Source organism: Halichoerus grypus, chromosome 1 (genome assembly GCF_964656455.1).
Source record: "Halichoerus grypus chromosome 1, mHalGry1.hap1.1, whole genome shotgun sequence".
In the NCBI taxonomy this organism is placed as follows: Eukaryota; Metazoa; Chordata; class Mammalia; order Carnivora; family Phocidae; genus Halichoerus; species Halichoerus grypus.
Window position 1 is genome coordinate 111,882,831 of NC_135712.1, and position 18,219 is coordinate 111,901,049.

Genomic DNA, 18,219 nt, shown 5'->3' on the forward strand with positions numbered 1-18,219 from the left:
ACAAGCGAGTATATCACCAGAAGACAGCGGCTACCCAGCAGCTAAGAACTGTGGCCGCCAGGGACCCCCCTGATTTTTCCTTGCCTTTCAAGCTAAATAACCCTCCCGATCATGCCTCAGAAATCAGAATAACATCAGTACTCAAACGTGGACTTTAATCACCTAGACGAGGACCTAGTCAACTACTTCCCCTACCAGGGTGGCCTGTCCTCACAGAGTAGGCCAAGGAAACCCCACGACTCCAGGCCACCATGGAGACTTTCCTGGGGACATCCTGTCAATCTCAGTCCCTCCTGGCTGACTGCTAGCTCATTCATTCACTCAACCAAAAAATATGCCCATCTACCTTCATCTGTGTCTACACACTCTGCCTTCCTTCACGTTACAAGAACGAACTGTCCTGGTTCTTACCTGACACCAACCTCTCCACTTGCGTACCAGGACACATCCCCTTTCAGCTACTCCAGGACCTGACTTCAGTAAGTCCCCCTTCAGTCTTCTGCATTGTTAGTGCACTCTCTCTTGCCCTTCTTGATCATTCCCATCAATATACCATTATGCCATAACTTCTCCCATCTTCAAAAACAAACAAAAAAAAAAAAACAAAAAAACAAACAACTTATGCTACCCTCTCTGGATCCTATATCCCTATCTAGCTACCAGCCCATTTCTCTGCTCCCTCTTAAAGAAAATGCTTCAGAAGAGTTTTCTACATTCATGTTCTCTGATTCTCCATTCTCTTGGACCCACTTCAATCAGGCTTCCTCCCACCACTCCACGAGACATGCTCTTGTCAAGGTCACCCAGTGACTTCCACATTCTAGGTCAGTGCCAATTCTCAACAGCATCTGACACAGATGTGTCCCTCTCTTCCCCCAGGAATGTTTTCTTTGGCTGGCTTATGCAGCACCTCACCTTCCTGGGTCTCCTCTTGCCTTACTCTTCTCCATCTCAGGGCCCTGCCTCTCCACATTTTCCTGTTTTAGGGCTCAGTTGCTCAGGACTCTTCTATCACAGTCACTCTCTGGGTGACATCATCCTGTCTCATGGCTATAAACAGCACTTCTGTGCTGACACTCCCATAGGTCTGTCTCACCTGGACCTCTATCCTCAACTCCCCACTCTTACAGCAACTTCCCTAGTCCCCATTTTCCCTAGGATGCTTCACAGGCACCTCAAGCTTAATGCATCCCAAACTGGATACATTCAATCCATCTCTGGTCAAACCCTGCCTCCACAAACCTGCTTGCCCCCATCTTTCCAATTGCTTAAGGCCCCAAACCTGTAACAGTCACTGGACATCTTTCTCCAAATATCTTTTTTTTTTTTTTTTTAAAGAAGTTGAAAATCTAGGTTTCATGTGAAATTCCCTGATTTTTAAGCATTGGCACCTGAGTAAAAAAAAAAAAACTATGTAAGGGAGACAAAACATATCTGTGGGACAAAGGGAGTCTGCAGCCCAGCAGTCTGAGACCCGGAGGATGGTCTTCCACTCAATCCACACGCTTTTCCCTCCCACGAGCTCCATCTCCTCCTGAAGGCATTTCTCACTCAGACCTCTGCCATGGGGATATCACTCCTCGTGCCCTTTGGGCCCACTGCCAGGGTGGCCTCTAATGTCTGGGCTCGGTCTCACGGGGAAGCTTTCCCCTGGGCGCTAAGGGCTGAGGTAGGGGAGGGGAAAAGGCAGCAGGAAGAACGGAGGACAGACACATCACCTGATAAACAGAGAGGAGGTTGGAATGACCAGGTGGCCATCCTGGCCACGGGGGCCCTGGGGCCCAACAGGCATTGCTGACACCCATGAAGGAGGAACAAGACAGCCGGGCAACCACAGCTGGATCCTCCTCCCACACGCAAATCACAACAGCCCGTGCCACACGACATCCGGGCAACTCTCCACATGCAGGAAGTCGCAGGCTGATTAGATGAGAGTTCCCTCGTCCAGCTGTGCGCCTTCTGTGAGCTGCGGGCCTGCCAGCCAACCAAACAGGTGAGTGGACAGACAGCTGAAGAAATAAGACGGAGCCAAACTACGAGGCCTCAGGGTTTTAGGTGAAGATGTTAAGAATGTGACAGTAACGAACACAGAAAGGCTACGGCTTCAGTGACAATAGTCACGGTGGGGAGCTGGACCCAAGGGTGTCTTAGGGGTCAAGGAAAAAAAAAATCAAATCAGAAATACACAAGAACAACAGAATTCAGGACGCCGAAGGTTCATTTCATTTTTGGAAAATATGGATTTTAAAGAGGTTTGATAAGACCTTAGTGAATAAGCCACATTCCTGAAAAAGAAACAGTGGATACAAATATCCTCAGAAGAATTTAAAGCAAATGGAGAGAAATCTTTTAGGTTTTTAGACCCACTATCTGAGACTAGGCCAGGCCAGGTCTCAGATCGTATCTGAACTCAAGTAAAAATTTTAGATAAAGTTATTTTTGAAATTATTTGGTAAAACAAGCTCTGGAGTCATCAATAGCACTAATTAATTTGGCAATTTGAAGCAATACCAGAGAACTCGTTCTCTTGGCTTTGGGCCCCTTTTATATGGCACAAAATGCTATAAACAGCTTTTACTCAGTAGATAGATTATAAAGCTAAAATGGAGCTAAATGACTGATTTTTAAAAGGGCTGATGAGATTTTGCCTAGCGCTATGCACAAGCCAGATTCTAAACTACGTGAATAAAATAGGCCCTCTAGATGAAGAAAACGGAAAAGAAACTAGTATTGACTAACAGCCTACTATGTCCTAATCATTATGCTAGGCACTTGCAGAAATATTATTTCATTAAGAAATGCATTTTTGAACTTGTTTCTCAATTCATATATTACAAATTACCTTAAAAGTTACTAAATCAAGCATTTTAGCTCTCAAATTATGCTGTGTTAAAGAGGATCTTCTATTACAGAAAATAGGACTAATTTTGTTTTTCAGAAGCTATGTCTGGGGCGCCTGGGTGGCTCAGTTGGTTAAGCGACTGCCTTCGGCTCAGGTCATGATCCTGGAGTCCCGGGATCGAGTCCCACATCGGGCTCCCGGCTCGGCAGGAAGCCTGCTTCTCCCTTTCCCACTCCCCCTGCTTGTGTTCCCTCTCTCGCTGTCTCTCTCTCTGTCAAATAAATAAATAAAATCTTTAAAAAAAAAAAAAAAAAAAAGAAGCTATGTCTGAGTATTCATTCAAAGTGATAGAACTATTAAGTGTTTCCTTTAGGTTTTGTTCTATCCAAATGGTATGTCGAGTAAGGCATTAGAAATGCTGCCTTCATGGCTCAAATTCATGCCAAATAAGATTCACATTAGGCCATCCTTTAGCAAAAACTTCACATAAAACAGCAAGGCCACACTGTTCTAAGTGCAGCATGTGTTTTAAGATGTCTACGGTTCTAAGATTCTGGGGCATCTAAATACTGCCTTGGTGACCTCATGGCACAGGGTTGCTTGGAGCTGGTAAGACAAATTCTCACTTGTTCCGCCAAGCCCAAGTTGTTCTGAACCGCTCCCCAGTTTCTCACTCTACCTGCCACCACCCACATGCTGTCCTAGGGAAGGCCAGCACGCCACAGGGCCACTAAGTCCTGGAGACCCGTAAGGTGATTCTGAGCCCAGCAATGGAGCATCACATTCATGATGAGCTCCCAGAGGTCCACAGGGCAATCTATGGAGTAGGTATTGCAACCCAAACGTTCATGATCATCTACTTCAGCTTAAAAGATCTGGGTCATAATTTTACATTCACTTGAAACAAAAAAAAGGAATAGAACTGTCTTTTGAGCCCTTCCCAGTGGTATGAAAAATCTCTCTGGAGATGGATCTCTGCAAGAAAAACAAAGGCATTTTCTGGCAGAGGGAAGGGAAAAAGGAGTTCTTTGATGGAGTTTCAACATTCCCAAATAGGCAGCAATGGGGTGAGACAAAGCAGCACTCTGAAAAGTCTTATCACAGAGTGTAGAGTGGACACCCCCAAGGGCGGGCTGCACAGAGGCAGCAGGAGCTCCTGTGGGGCCACGGGCCAGCCAACGGCAAGCTAGTGGAGGGAGCTGCTCCCAACCTCCCCAGTGTGTCATATGCTCTATGGTTATGGCAATAAACCAAGAAGATTTCCAAAATTAGCACTAATTTGTTGAGCCGGGAAGAAGAAACCATCCTAACCATTCTGGTCATTTAGATCTCAAACTATTTTTCTGGGAAATTCATTCAGAGGATATAAAAACAACTGGGTTCTGGAGAGAGGGGGCCCTGGTTCTGACAAATAAGTCTACCTCCCTCCCCCCCCCCCCGCCCTGCCAAAAGAAAACCATAACTCTGCTCTACCTGCTGCTTGTTCTTGTCAAAACAAAATAAATGCAGTGTCTGCGCAAACCAGGTGATCACTGAAAGGTGCAATGTGTTCAATTTTGGTGTTATGGTGAAAATCAGATGGAGTCCAAATGAACCATAGGGGAGAGAGTTGCTAGGCACCGGGGGCCACATTACATGAAAAACACAAATGCTCTAAACACTAGAGTTGACTCTGTTTGGGAACTGAGACCAACTGGAAGGAGATCAGATTCACGTCTCCCCAACATATTCATCCCAGGACACATGCTCACTGTGGGCAGAATTAAGTGGAATGGTGGGTAGAATTGCTCAGACTAGTAATGATTCTTTCTCCTTCGCCCTCATCTTTTTGCTTGCTCAATGGAGTCTAGTCAATTACGTTAACCAACTTCCCTATTATCACAAATTCAGTTCTGGGGGATCGAGCTATCATGGTTGGCAGGAGCACTGTTCAAAGTTGCAGGGTTCGTTATGAGGCAATAAGAATGAAAGAATCAGGCCCACATTTCCAAGCAAGACAGGCTGGTACTTGACAAGGCCAAGGACAGAGAGGCTAAAAAAAAATGCTTCTCCAAATCCACCCCTTGATAGTGAATCTTTCTCTATTTGTGTTACTTGGACAGTTGGTATATTTGAGAGTTTGCCTGCTTCATTCTAGAGAGGGAGGACTATCAAGAGGCTATAATACGTCAGAGACATATGTCAAGAGAACAGTTAGGGAGGAAAGAACACAAGACACTTATAATCCTTATCTGGGGGAATGTTGACAGAGTTTGCCCAGAAAAGAACAGAAAAGGAAACACTTCTCCCACAAAAAGCCAGATGTGCTCATTACTGTGGTGAGAGACGTAAAGAGAGGACTCTGGATGATGAAATATGAGGAGTGAAAGGCCCTTTGTGTTCTGCGTGCCCAGGAATGCCCATGCGGGACAGAGACTGCAGAGCCGAGCCCAACTCAATGAAGAGCTTGGCTGCTCACGCCTGTGTCTCAGGATCAACCCGACAGCTTGGCCTCCGTTCAAGAAACCTGAATCATCATCTTCATTCAACACAAATGAGTCAGAGGCTAAAGAACAGGGCCCGGGCCCTGCTCAGTGAGACCAGCCCTGCAAGTAGGTTGTATTAACTGCTGAGTTAGAACCACCCCAGGGGGACTGCCAAACAAGCAATGTTGCCAAAAACAAGCTGTCTGCTGAGCACTTTATGCCTGTGTGAATTCACTTCATCCTCATGACAACTCTGCAGGGTAGGTCTGATTCCCCTTGTCATTCTGCATATGGATAAACTGAGGCACAGAGGCTAAGCCATAGCGTAGGTAAATGTCAGAGTGAGAAGACACACCCTGCCTTTCTGGCTTCAGAGATCACGCTTACTGCCAGACCACCTCTCCAACAAAAAGGACTAATAATCTGACGTTTACTGAGTGCTAAGTGTAGGCCAGGCCCTCTTCTACCCACTTCATAGGACCACCTCCCTTAATGATCACAGTTAGTTTTGGAGGACACCGAGGCAGAGAAGTTCAGTAATGAGTAACCAGCCAGGAAGAAGCTACTCCAGAGTGTGAACTGAGCAGCTGGACTCCACAGCCCCTGCTTTGCACCGGGACCGCACACTGCTGCCGGCAGCTTGCTTCGGCTCCACAATAACCACGGAGAAAGCCGTTAAGATCCTCATTTTAGGGGGATGCAAACTGAAGCTTAGCAGCCACTAGGAACCACAAGTTGGGTTTGTGCCCACTATGGATTCATGACCATGACACAGGGATGATTTAACAGAGGGCCTGGCACCCAGGAGCGAATGGGAACCTTTTCCTTAAGTGCCCTCTGGGTTATTCCAAACAAAGTAACTGATAACATCAAGGCCTTTCCCCACTATAGCCATGTTTCTCATGAGAGAAAGACTTCCCTCAAAGTTCCCACCTGTTATTGACCTCAGAATGACCATGAGGAACCCCCCAAATTTTAAATCCCACTCCCCTGCCCTGCCCTGCCCACCTCCAACAAGTTAAACCTTTGCACTTACGCTTTAAATGCTGGGAGGTAGGAGTATATAGAAACGCTGCTTAGGTTATAAATAAATGGCAGGTGTTTTCTGATATCTGTTGTTGCCCAGCTGTTAAAAAATGTGTTCAGTAAACCCTGGTCCCCACCTGAAAGAAAAAAAAAGTGAATTACAGTCATAAACTTCAAAGACAGGTCAATAATTTTATAGGAACACATAACCGGATCTTTAAAAAATAGGTACAGATTCCATTTTTAAAATAAGAAATTCTGTGTTAAACCTACCAAGGGCATTTTAGGGGTGGCCATTTTCCTGAGTTAATTCACGAATTCAACAAATATTTACTGAGCAGCTGCTATGGCCAGACACTGCGCCAGGCACTGAAGAGTCAACAGGGAACAGAGAGACGGTCATCATCTTCATGAGGGGCAGGGCAGGAGGAGGGGGGGATACACTGGTACCAGGAAATCATAATTCGATAAGCATCATCACAGATGGGGAGGGGAACGGCAAAGGGCTGGCTGCTACGAGGCATGTGGTGGAAGTGGCTCAAGAACATGGGATGTGTCACGAAGGCTTCCATGAGGAAGCTGTACTGAAGCCAAGATCTAAGGGGTACACAGGAGTGCTTGACAAATACAGGGGGAGAGGAGGAGGGCAGATGGTGTTTCAGGCAGAACAAACAGCATGTACCACAGAAGGGAGGTGGGCAGGAACATGAAGCCGTGGAAAGACCTGGAAGGTGGCCTGTATACGTGGACTGTGGCATGGGGGAAGGGGCTGCATGGCACCAGGTGGGTCTCAGAGAGGTAGGCATGCCCCAGACCACACAGGGCTCAGACTATAGACTTTATCCCCAGATTTTTGACTTTATGTTAAGAGCTATGGGGGCACAGGTGGGGGTGGTAAAAAGCAAAAGAGAGCAAACTGGGATAATGGAATGGTCTTCCAGAGCCCCAACTGTTGGCTCATTGACAGAGGCCCAGAAAGACACATCATCCTGGTGCATTCTCCTACCACTGACCAAGCCTCTGGACAGGTCCAGGTCAGTCATCACTGGGACCAAGGTCAGCCACAACCACACGGCATAGTGTTTGCTGAGCCCTTGGGGGTTGCTGATCTTTATGCCTTCCTCGGAAAGTGACAGCCATGGCCATTCATTCAAAAGAAATTAAAAAAAAAAAATCTAAACAGCTAAGTGTCTAACCTAAATCATAAACACACAAGTAACCAAAGAGGTCACTAAGCCACCTCAAAACATATTCTGCTCCATAACCCATGTCCTTTCTGTTTTAGGCTCATAAGATTTCAGAAAATATGCACAGAACCAGAGTCTTCCATAAGGCAAAACAGCAGCTTAGGTGGGTGGGGTGTGTGCACGTGCAGACGAGTGTGCGAGCACAGCGTATGGGAGACGGCAGGCAGGGAGAATCCTTCTCTTTTGAAGTGCAAGCCTGCTATACTGAGCAGTTACCTCCCTCCTTAGTCTGCTTTGCCCCAAGACCCAGTTTTCTTCCTAAATCCACAACAGACCCAACTGGCTATCATTATTATTTGGTTTTCATTGGTTTTGAAAGAGACTTTAAAAATCTGGAGATTATTTAATATTCGGAACTAAGGAGTAAGATCAAAGCATTCGGTTTGAAGCCCAAGTGTACCTTATCTATCCTCTGTGTATCTCATCCTTTCTAAATATCCTCAGTCAACTCTATGGATCAAAGGCATTCATTGAACAAATGTCTACAGAGCAACTTCTTTGTATTATGAGACTCAGATGGGTCCTCATTCCTCAAGGGACAAACAGCTCAACAGAAAATCAAGATTTTACCCTCATAAATTCTAAAGGACAATAAAGATGGTGGCAGGATGTGCTTCATTGTTACATAAACAAAAACAGTTTAGCTATATTAACATATTTTCAGACACAAAATATTAAATATTAAAGCCAGAACACCATAGCATTAATCAGTGGCTTACTTTGGATTCTACAAAGACACCCCAAATGTGGGCATACACACTGGTGGTTGAGGTACAGAGGCCTGAAGTCTTACTAATTTCCTTTTATGTATAATCATCAAAATAAAGGTTGAAGAAATGTTCATAGCAGCTTTATTCATAATAGCACAAAACTGGAAACAGTCCAAATGTCCTTCAACAGGTGTAGGAACATGATACCTCCATACAATGAAGCATTACTCAACAATATAAAGGAAAAAACTATGCATACCCACAGCAACTTGGATGGATCTCAAGAGAATTATGCTGTGTGAAAAAAAATCCAGTCCTACTGTACCATTTATATAACATCCTTTACACCACAAAATTATAAAGATAGAGAACAGCTTTATGGTTGTCAGGGGTCAAGGAGGGGGAGAGAATGGGGGAGAAGCGGCCATGACTACAAGAGTAGCATGAGGGGGTCCCTGTGACAAAACTGTTCCGTCTCGACTGTGGTGGTGGTCACACCAAACTACACACGTAATAAAACTGCACAGCGCACAGAAAACCCATATGCATAGACAAACACACAACACATAAAACTCTTAAAACTGTTGAAATCTGAATAAAGCTGGTGGATTGTATCAATGTCCATTTCCTGTCTGTGGAATTATGTGAGATGTTACCATTGGGGAAACTGGGTGAAGGATACATGGGAACTTTCTATATTGTTTCTTACAACTGCATGTGAATCTACTATTCTCTCAAAAATAAAAAAAAAGTTTTTTTTGAAAGTCTGAGGATTAATGTGCTTAAAATGCAAAAATATAATCAAGAACTGTTAACCATTAGATTCTAAATTCCGCAAGGACAGAGACTATGGCTTTTTGCTTATTACTATAATTCTAGCACATAACAGAATGCCTTACACATACATAAATTACTTGTGGAACGAATGCAAGAAACTTGAAGATGTTCTGTAATAGCAGAAAAATTGAAAAAAGTTGAATATTCCACCAAAGAGGAATGGTTAGTACATTATGCTACTAACCACTTGTGGGAATATTATTCAGCCATTAAAACAAAGGGCTATAAAGACCATCAGTCCAGCAAGCAATATAAAGATACACAGTGACAGACGCCATTACCAAAACTAAGAACATAAACATTCAGATTGGAAGAAAATAAATGAAACAACAGTAATTGTATAAGGGGACTGGTGTTACAGATATGCTCTCCCTGACTTTTTATAATTTTAAAATAATACGATGACGGGCAAGAGCGAGATTGTGCCAAGACCTTTTCTAAATATCCCTTACCTGTTAATTTATCTTCATTATGAAATATACTATCAAAAGAAAAAATATGTGTGGTTTATAAAGCATATAATTATAAAACTCTACCCAATACCCAAATTTAAGAACTCAAACGTTACCAATGCTGTTTAAGTTCTATGTGGGCTCCCTAATCCAATCCCACTGCCCCTCCCCCAGAACTACTAATGGTGAATTTTGTTTGTAATGGTCTTGATTTCCTTGGTTTTACATGTATAAGTATCCCCAGACAACATAGGGAGTTTCACTTGTTTCTGAACTTTGGAAAACTGGGCATCATGCTATATACATTTTTCTACTAGTTTTTTCAGAAACAGAAAAAAAAAATTAATTCCACTGAAAAGGACTACTGACTACATGTAGGACAATGAAGAAATCTAATTCCATGAAGGTCAGAATAGTAGTTGTAAAGAAGGACTTCCCAATCGGACAGGATGATCCCGGGAAACAGGAGTCAGAGCTGTTGATCCCTCAAAGCCCCTGGCCAGCTGCCCTTGTCCACCAAAGGCTGTTTCCGTTTACCCTCAGGTACCCTACAAACCTCATCAGTCCCTCAGCCGTGTGCCACATCAGGGCCGAGCAGCACCGGTGGGACAGGAAACAAGCAAGAGGTGAAACGGGCAGGGAAGACCTGTCAGTCGTCCCATTCAACTGGCAAATCCTTAAACAGTCAACAAGGACCTTGCCTCTGGAGGGGACAGCACAGAGCATAAAAGTTCCATGGCCGCTGACCTCATGATGTGACTACAGAGGGTCAACTTCGAGCCCAAAATTGCGGATTAAAAATAGAATTAAACATCACCTGAAAGTCTGTAGCTTTTTACATAATTTTTAAGTTTAGTATTTCAAACATCTTTTTCCAAATGCACAATTCCACGTTTCAAGGTCAGGCAAATGTTTTAACTTCATCAGAAAAATCTATATGTAGCATGATCAATACCGTCTTTTTAGAAGTCCCTAAATTAGAGCACAATTCAAAGCTGAGCATGTCTGCGCTTCATGCTATGAAGACTGCTGAATTTTCACTACAAAACCCCCAGGACTTTTTAGTCCAGTACATTTCAGTCAGACTTCTGGAGGCAGTTTTATTTATTCTGACAGGTTAAGACACTTCTAATTTCAATCATCTCTGAACCGACAAACAGGATTAGGAGACCTGGCCAGCAGCTGTGATCCATCAGGCCAGGGCGTGGTAACACAGGTGAGAGACAGAAAGGAAATGGGACAAGGGACACATGGCACCTGTTTTGCAAACAAAAGCAAATATCAGATTCTGCCTCATCCTTCCACCTGGCTGCCCAAGTATAGTAATAACCTTACAACCACCCAGTCTTTTCCAGGTCTTTTGAGCAAGGTCATGAAACTGGTAACCATAGACACATAGCAGCATTCATCAAAAACTCTATTTTATAAGACAGAAATGGAGGGGAGTGCTGTCTTTCATATGAGTGCATTTGTTTTGTGCCCTTCCATAGTTTGCTGGCAGTTGGCCTACCTCCTGTGGATAGCAGGGAGGGTGGGTCAATTCTGGTTTAAACATGAACCCTAGGAGCTCAGTCACAGGAATGTTGCCTCTAGACTCGTCCTACTCGTCCTACTCGAAGTGGTCCAGGTTTTAGCACCACAGGGATCACCTGGGAGCTTGACAGAAATGCAGAATGCTAAGCCCCAACCCAGACCTACAGAATCAGAATCCACATTTTAATCCCTAGGTGATTTCTTTGCATATTAGAATATGTGAAGCACTGGTTTAGAGTCAGAACTAGGGAATGACTTTTTTTTCAATCGGAGAATGCAACTTGCACCGTCATTTCTATAGAAAACATCTGAAGTGACATAAATTAGGTATAGGCATTATGGCTAGGATGATTAATAAGATGGGTTTCGGCTCTCAAATTGTTCTCTAATAAAGTGGCAGAGGAGCAGATATCAAGCAAATAATTTAACGTAAAATGTGCTTAATATTATATAGCGATATAGGCAAGCACTGAAATGAAAATGTGACTCGCTTTGTTAACACTGACTTCCACAATATACTAGTATCATCGCTTCTGCCTACAGCAAACATGCCAAGGATTACAGTTTATGAATGGCTCAGATCTTGGGGATATTTCTATGAGGTTTGCCATGGATCATCGGATGAACCCCAGGTAGCTCATAGAAATCTAGGCACCTGGAGCTTGGGTCTCACTATCACTGCATATCACCACCCCTCCCCCCAAGTAGGGCTCCCAGCTCAGCAGGGAGCCTGCTTCTCCCTCTCCCCCCCAACTCGTGCACACCTGCTTGCACATGCTAATAAACAGATAAGAATCTCTCTTTTTAAAAAAGATTTTAATAATCAAGATGTTAATTAAATAATGTATAAATGCAAGGAAACATTTATTCTTGGCCTAAATTTCACTTTCTCAATTTAAGGCAGGTCCTCCTAGTCTAGATTCTCTTAGAACTCTGAATTTATCAGAATCACAATTACATGATTAGTTACATAATTATTATTAAATTTCTGTAAGGTCTCATAAGCTTTATAGAGGCAGGTATAAAAATCTGAATTATTTACCAGTCTATTGCTGGCCATTAAACTTTAGCATCCTACCAGGTTAGTACCTAAAATTATATAAATGCTAAATGGACTACAGAAATGTAGAGAGTAATATCTCCAAGAATGTTTCCAGACTCAGAAAACAATGCAAGACTTAACTGTGCAGCTGATTTAGAAAGACAAAGTACTTCTAGATATCGTGGTTCAGGGGGGAAGAGCAATAAGCTGCAGAGATAGTAGACTTGAGCCTCCATTTCTTTATCTGTAGGATGAGGAATGTATCAGCTGTTCTCTACTCAGAGGAATGAATTTTAAGTAATTAATCTGTAATAAGGGCCATGTCCTAGACATTCTCCTCCATCCTGTATTGCTATCAGGATTCATTTTCGTGAATGCTGCAGAATGGACTAATTGGGAGGGAAGGAAAAAACCACACACACAACCCAGCCAGAGAGTCAAGAAACAGTCTGGTTCAGCCCTGGCTCTGCCACTGGCTAAGGAACGCTGGCCAGGCTGCCCTCCCGAACGGGACGACGGGGTTCCCAGGACTAGTTATACGGCAAGCCCTCAAGAACGACTTGCTACATGAACACATGAATGAGTGAACGAGCAAGTGAACAACGACCTCACAGGACTGCTGGGAAAGTGAAGGAGGAGTCGGACCAGTTTAAGAGCCTGTACACAGGTAACACGTTGGTCCTTTCCCCCTTCTCCATTTCTCACGGGGTTCAGGATCTCTGCTGGTTACAAGGCTAGAGGCAAACAGATGGCTAGCTTAAAAGAAATACTCATGGGTATAAGGAGGTAAAAATAGCTCTTGAGAAAAAACCTGGGTGCTCATTTGTCTTGCTGTTACATGTTATGACTTTTGCTTTTCATTTTTACTTATTCAAGATACTTATTACTCGAACTATCAGTTACATGATATAAATGCAAGAAAGCGGAGTAATTTTCAAAGCAGCTGATGAAGTACTCTCCGGGCTGCAAGCAGCCTCCTACTGGGGCAGCTGGGGCAAGCCCGCCACAGGCAGCCACCAAGGGAGAAGCCACCAAGTCCGCGCAAACCCAGGGAGGCGCACTGGGATTTCTTTCTTTTTTTTTTAATTTAATTTATTTATTTGACAGAGACAGCAAGAGAGGGAACACAAGCAGGGGGAGTGGGAGAGGGAGAAGCAGGCTTCCCGCCGAGCAGGGAGCCCGATGTGGGGCTCGATCCCAGGACCCTGGGATCATGACCTGAGCTGAAGGCAGACGCTTAACGACTGAGCCACCCAGGCGCCCCCGCACTGGGATTTCTGACCGGTGTGGGTTGGACAAGACAAGTGTTAGCTGGAAATACCTCTCACCTTCATTCCTTTTTTGGGCAGGTCCAATCTGAAGCCTAACTAAGTACAAAGATTAAAGGAGGTAGCCGTGGGGTCAATTTTACACTTTATAAGAATTTAAAGCCAAATCTTTTCTGTTAAAAATCATTTTAAAAACTTATACTCTCCTGGTTTACTACATCTGCAAGCACAGAAAAAACATCTTACAGTTTAAGGGGCTCAGTGACCACTTGGAATATGGAACATGTAGGCATAAGAATCTCACAGCAGGTCTTGGATTCTGCCTAAAGTAAAATCATACCTAATATTCGATCAATTTATTGTCTCCTATTTTTTCTGAAAATTCAACTATAGACCAAAATTTCATTACTCCAATAAGTAGCTTAGGGTATTTCGGTTACAGTAAAGTAAGTCCCCAATTAAAAAACAAACAAACAAATAAAAACCCAACAACAAAAACAACACTCCAGGGGCGCCTGGGTGGCTGAGTTGGTTAAGGGTCTGCCTTCAGCTCAGGTCATGATCCTGGGGTCCTGGGATCGAGCCCCATGTAGGACTCCCTGCTCAGCGGGGAACCTGCTTCTCCCTCTCCCTCTGCCTGCCACTCTCCCTGCTTGTGCTCTCTCTGATAAATACTTAAAAAGAAAAAAACACTCCAAACTGGAAAATATGAATTCCTCTTTTTGACTTAGGTTTCTGAAACTAACACATATAGATAAAATTTAACATACAGCAATTCCCAAGCACTAAACTCAACTGTACCCTTAATTTAGGATACTTTAGAGTAACAGGGGGAAAAGAAAGTAAACCTAAGCTTGCTTTCAGATAGATTTCCTCAAGGGCCAAGTGCATCACCTTTGTTGCACATGAATACGTGGAGACAAAACCAATGATCAGTATCTAATATGACCTCTCTTCCTCTCACTGCTAACAAACCCCGAATTAACCTGATCTTGTCACATCCTATAAAATGTTAGTGTGCAGATATTTCACAACAGCTATTGTTCAACTTTCAGGAAACATGTAACTTCAGTTATGAAGTAAGTGCCAAGACAGTTTGCAAACATAAACAACAGCATAGGAACTTAGACACTTCGCTATGGAACATTAGAATTCAGCCACGAATGAGGTGCACAGTCACTAGCTCTAAATTCTAATACTCGATATATTTGGAAGGAAGAGAGAAGTCAAGGTACCCAGCATGATTGGCCATGGTACGGTTATTCTCTTGGCCAGAGGCATGGGGAGGAGTAGTAATTAGAGGGCTGGTGATTAGAGGCATGCCAGTCACATTCCTCCGCAGCAGAAGGGCTGCAAACGCAGCTGCAAACACTCAACCCCAGCAGCCTGCGTGGCTTGTCAGTGGACACCCGGCCCCATAGTGTTTGTTGAACGTATGCAAGAGATTAAGCAGGACTTGTGAGATATTCAGACTGAGATACAATCATCTACAAATGGGGTTTCCTTTAATACCGATCTAAAAATACTGGGACCTAAGCTCCCTGTTCAGGAAAACTGGGGGATGAAGGGGGATGGCGAATATCTGTGGATAGTACAAAATGTGAAACATCAAAATGTTCGTATCTCAGTGCCTATGACAGGACATCTAAACAAAATTGCTCACTGCACTGAAAACTTCAAGTAAAGCAAGGTTACTACTGCCATTAGAAAAAAAGATGTAGCTCACGACGAAATGTTGTGTCAGTCCAGTAAGTCTTTATGTCACACAGGTATTAATTCAATAGGACAGTAAACTTCTCCTGAGTGGAACAGGCTCTCCCGGTATATTGTGAGCTTTCTTTGGTAAGTAAAGCTTATCAATACAAAGGGAAAACTACCTTTCATTTAAGAGCCGCTAATCTAGTCTTCTGTTGAATTTAAACAACATATTGAGAATAACTATAAGTTCCCATCTGCATAATTGAATTTTCAACTCCTTCAGTTAAGCATTTCTATTAACAGAAAATTCAATCCTTCACCACCAACAAGCCAGTTAAATGGAACACCTTACAGAAAGAAAGACCAGCTCCTGGAAACCCTGTTGCTGAATAATGAAATGTGCTACCAGGCACAGAGAGAATCTCTCAGTGGTTTCAGATTCTGGCTAAAAAAGCAGAAAGTGCTTTCTAGCTGGGCACTTTTCACACATCCTGGCTTCTTAACAATGAATTCATCAACTCCTCTAGTACCTCTTAATTCTGAAACAAGGTAGATGATCCAGATCGGTCTCTACCAGTTAATCATTTAGTTTTATATTCTAAAATTGGAACCTGGATAATTTGCCATGGCATACTACCATTTGGTATCTCAACTCTTAACTCTCAACAACAGAATCTAGTACTCTTCTAGATTAGAAATTGGATTGATTCTCTTTACGCTATTATAGTAATTTGGATTTCAGGTTGCTGCGTCTACTTCAGAATGTGAATTGTTTACTGGAGTTGACAATTTACACTGAGTTTCTGGCAGATTACAACTACTTCCTTCAAATTTGATCGGAGGAGGTGAAGAAAGCTATATTTTGACGGGAAGGCTAAGACAAACAGTGGACTTCTGCTAAAAATACCCTCACCTTCCTTTTATGCAAAGGTCATGGTTTTAGTAAAAGCAGTAGAAATAAGGAATATGTGTTTTGAATGCAAATACTAATACATCTTTCATTTCTTCTATGGAGCTAAAAGAAAAATAAGTCAGTGAAGTGAAGAAGTTGCATTTGGTGCTGACCACAGTGAACAGTCAACACATTATTTCCAACTTAAAGGTGCTTAAAGTAATACTGTACTTCTTATCAGATGCCATCATTCATTATGGTGCAGATATTCCTGCTTACTGTTTTAGAGCATATAATGTCTTGGCATAGAGCAAAGTTTCTCAATCTTGGCACTACTGACAACTGGGGCCTGGTAATCCTTTGCTGTGGGGGCTGTCCCCGTGCACTGTAGGATGTTTTCAGCAGCAACCCAAGCCTCTAGATGCCAGTAGCACCCTTCTGGTCAATTGTGACAACCCAACAGGTCTCCAGATGTTTCCAAATGTCCCCTAGGAAGCCAAATCAACCTCATGTTGAGAGCTCCTGGCATAGAGTTTAAACTAGCCAAATAGTGACACAAGAAGGAGACTTAAACTTTCTTATTCTTTCCAATGACACTTCAGTAGCTGCAGATCCCAAATCCTTTGTCAAATGACCAGAGTTTATTTTCTGTGAGTAGCAACAACAAAAATCCAATTTCAGTTTTATGTATAACTGAAAATGTTTTAACTTCAGCAATCTGACAAACTTTTAATCTTTTTGTTTAAAACGTTTAAATTTGAAGTTATGACTTTTAACTTTATAACTAGTTAATGGAAATGAATCTTCGTATCTTTACCGAGGGCCAAACCTATGTCAACTGAGGAAAGCCGTTTCTGCTAGTTTCAAAAGATCTACTCCCTGCAATCTCAGATCTGCCCTTGGAGAGGAGAGGAGGAAGAAAGAAGCCCCTGGTGCCGAGGATCTACTTCAGAGCTCAGGGCTCTTTGCCACAATGTCAAGTATCTGATAGTAAGTCCCTGCTGAGAGCGCCACTTCTTAGAAAAGATCCTTCTTCTCTGATATAACCGGCTTTCTTCTTTATTCAAAAGATCCATTAACATTAATTTTAGAAAAAGCTGCTTTTGCACATTAACTACTAGTTCTGTCTTGGGACAGTTTGTTGTTTAAAAAAAATGGATTATTTATTGTTTCAGAGACTGGCCTGAAATGGAAACATACCTCCTAATTCATTTGATCAAATTTCTCCAAAGGATGTGGGGCCCTAAATCCACGAATAGTCAGGACATTTCTATATATACACGCAGCTACAGGTATGCTTCTACGTTACGGAAAATGGGTGCTCACTTTGCCAATTTTCTACTCTTCGGCCTTGCAAATGCCACTCTGATGTGCAGTCTTATAGGGAATGAGAATTTGGAGACAGAGATTGATCATTTAATTTTCTATCTTTTTTTTAAAATGCTTCCCAAGAGAATGAGAGCCAAATTATTAGGTTTATTCCTCCAATTTCTATGGAAACAATGCTTGGTCCTCCTGTTAGCTCTTGCAGTTAAGTTTACTTAGATTTAAAGATAGTTGTTACAGTTTGTGATTTGTTTAATAATAGTCTTTCGAATTCTTGAATAATCATGGCTCATTTATCATACTCTAATTTAGACACAAGAAAGCCAGTTAAAGGCAGGTGTATGAAAATGCCTCCTAGCTCAGTCTTATGCACCTACAGAGGAAAAATGCATGTGCACACACAGACACACAACAGTCTTTCCAACAAGAGCACAAATGAAAATGTTTGTTATGTCTCATGCACTGCTGTCCTCCAGGCAAAAGGAATGAAAGCAACTAGATCCCTGAGAAGAACAGCCCCTGGAAGTTACTAACAGCTTATCAAATATAAAGATAACAGATACCTACCATCAAAACTGCCTTGCTCAGAAGCAAGGTGCAACAGCTGATTGTATGTTTCAACTGAAGGCTGATAAACAAAGACTCCAGAATTGAAGCAGTCAGGCCACCCTGGGTCTGGTGCCGCAGACAATTCTTCTCTCTCAAAGAGATCATCAATATTTGCTAGGACCTAATTTAAAGGGGGGGAGGTGGGTGGGAGGGAGAGCATTACAAAAATGTTCTGCCCCAGCATACTCCTCCTAGGTTCTAAGTTATCCCACACAAACGATGCAGTCTGCTGCTGATCTTAACCATTCAGATGACAGCTGTAATGTAGCCTG

At 42.9% G+C, this 18,219-nt stretch overlaps 1 protein-coding gene across 4 annotated transcripts in view; it reads right to left on the bottom strand.

Annotated features, from left to right (window-relative positions):
- GYG1 (glycogenin 1) overlaps positions 1-18,219 on the bottom strand; it is a 72,583-nt gene that overhangs the window by 10,238 nt on the left and 44,126 nt on the right. For all 4 annotated transcript variants that reach the window (XM_036115634.2, XM_036115632.2, XM_036115633.2 and 1 more), the window contains exons 4-5: positions 17,906-18,068; positions 6,344-6,470 (exon numbers count right to left, since the gene is read on the bottom strand). In XM_036115634.2, coding sequence (XP_035971527.1) covers positions 6,344-6,470; positions 17,906-18,068 — 290 coding nt within the window. The remainder of the gene's footprint in view (positions 1-6,343; positions 6,471-17,905; positions 18,069-18,219) is intronic.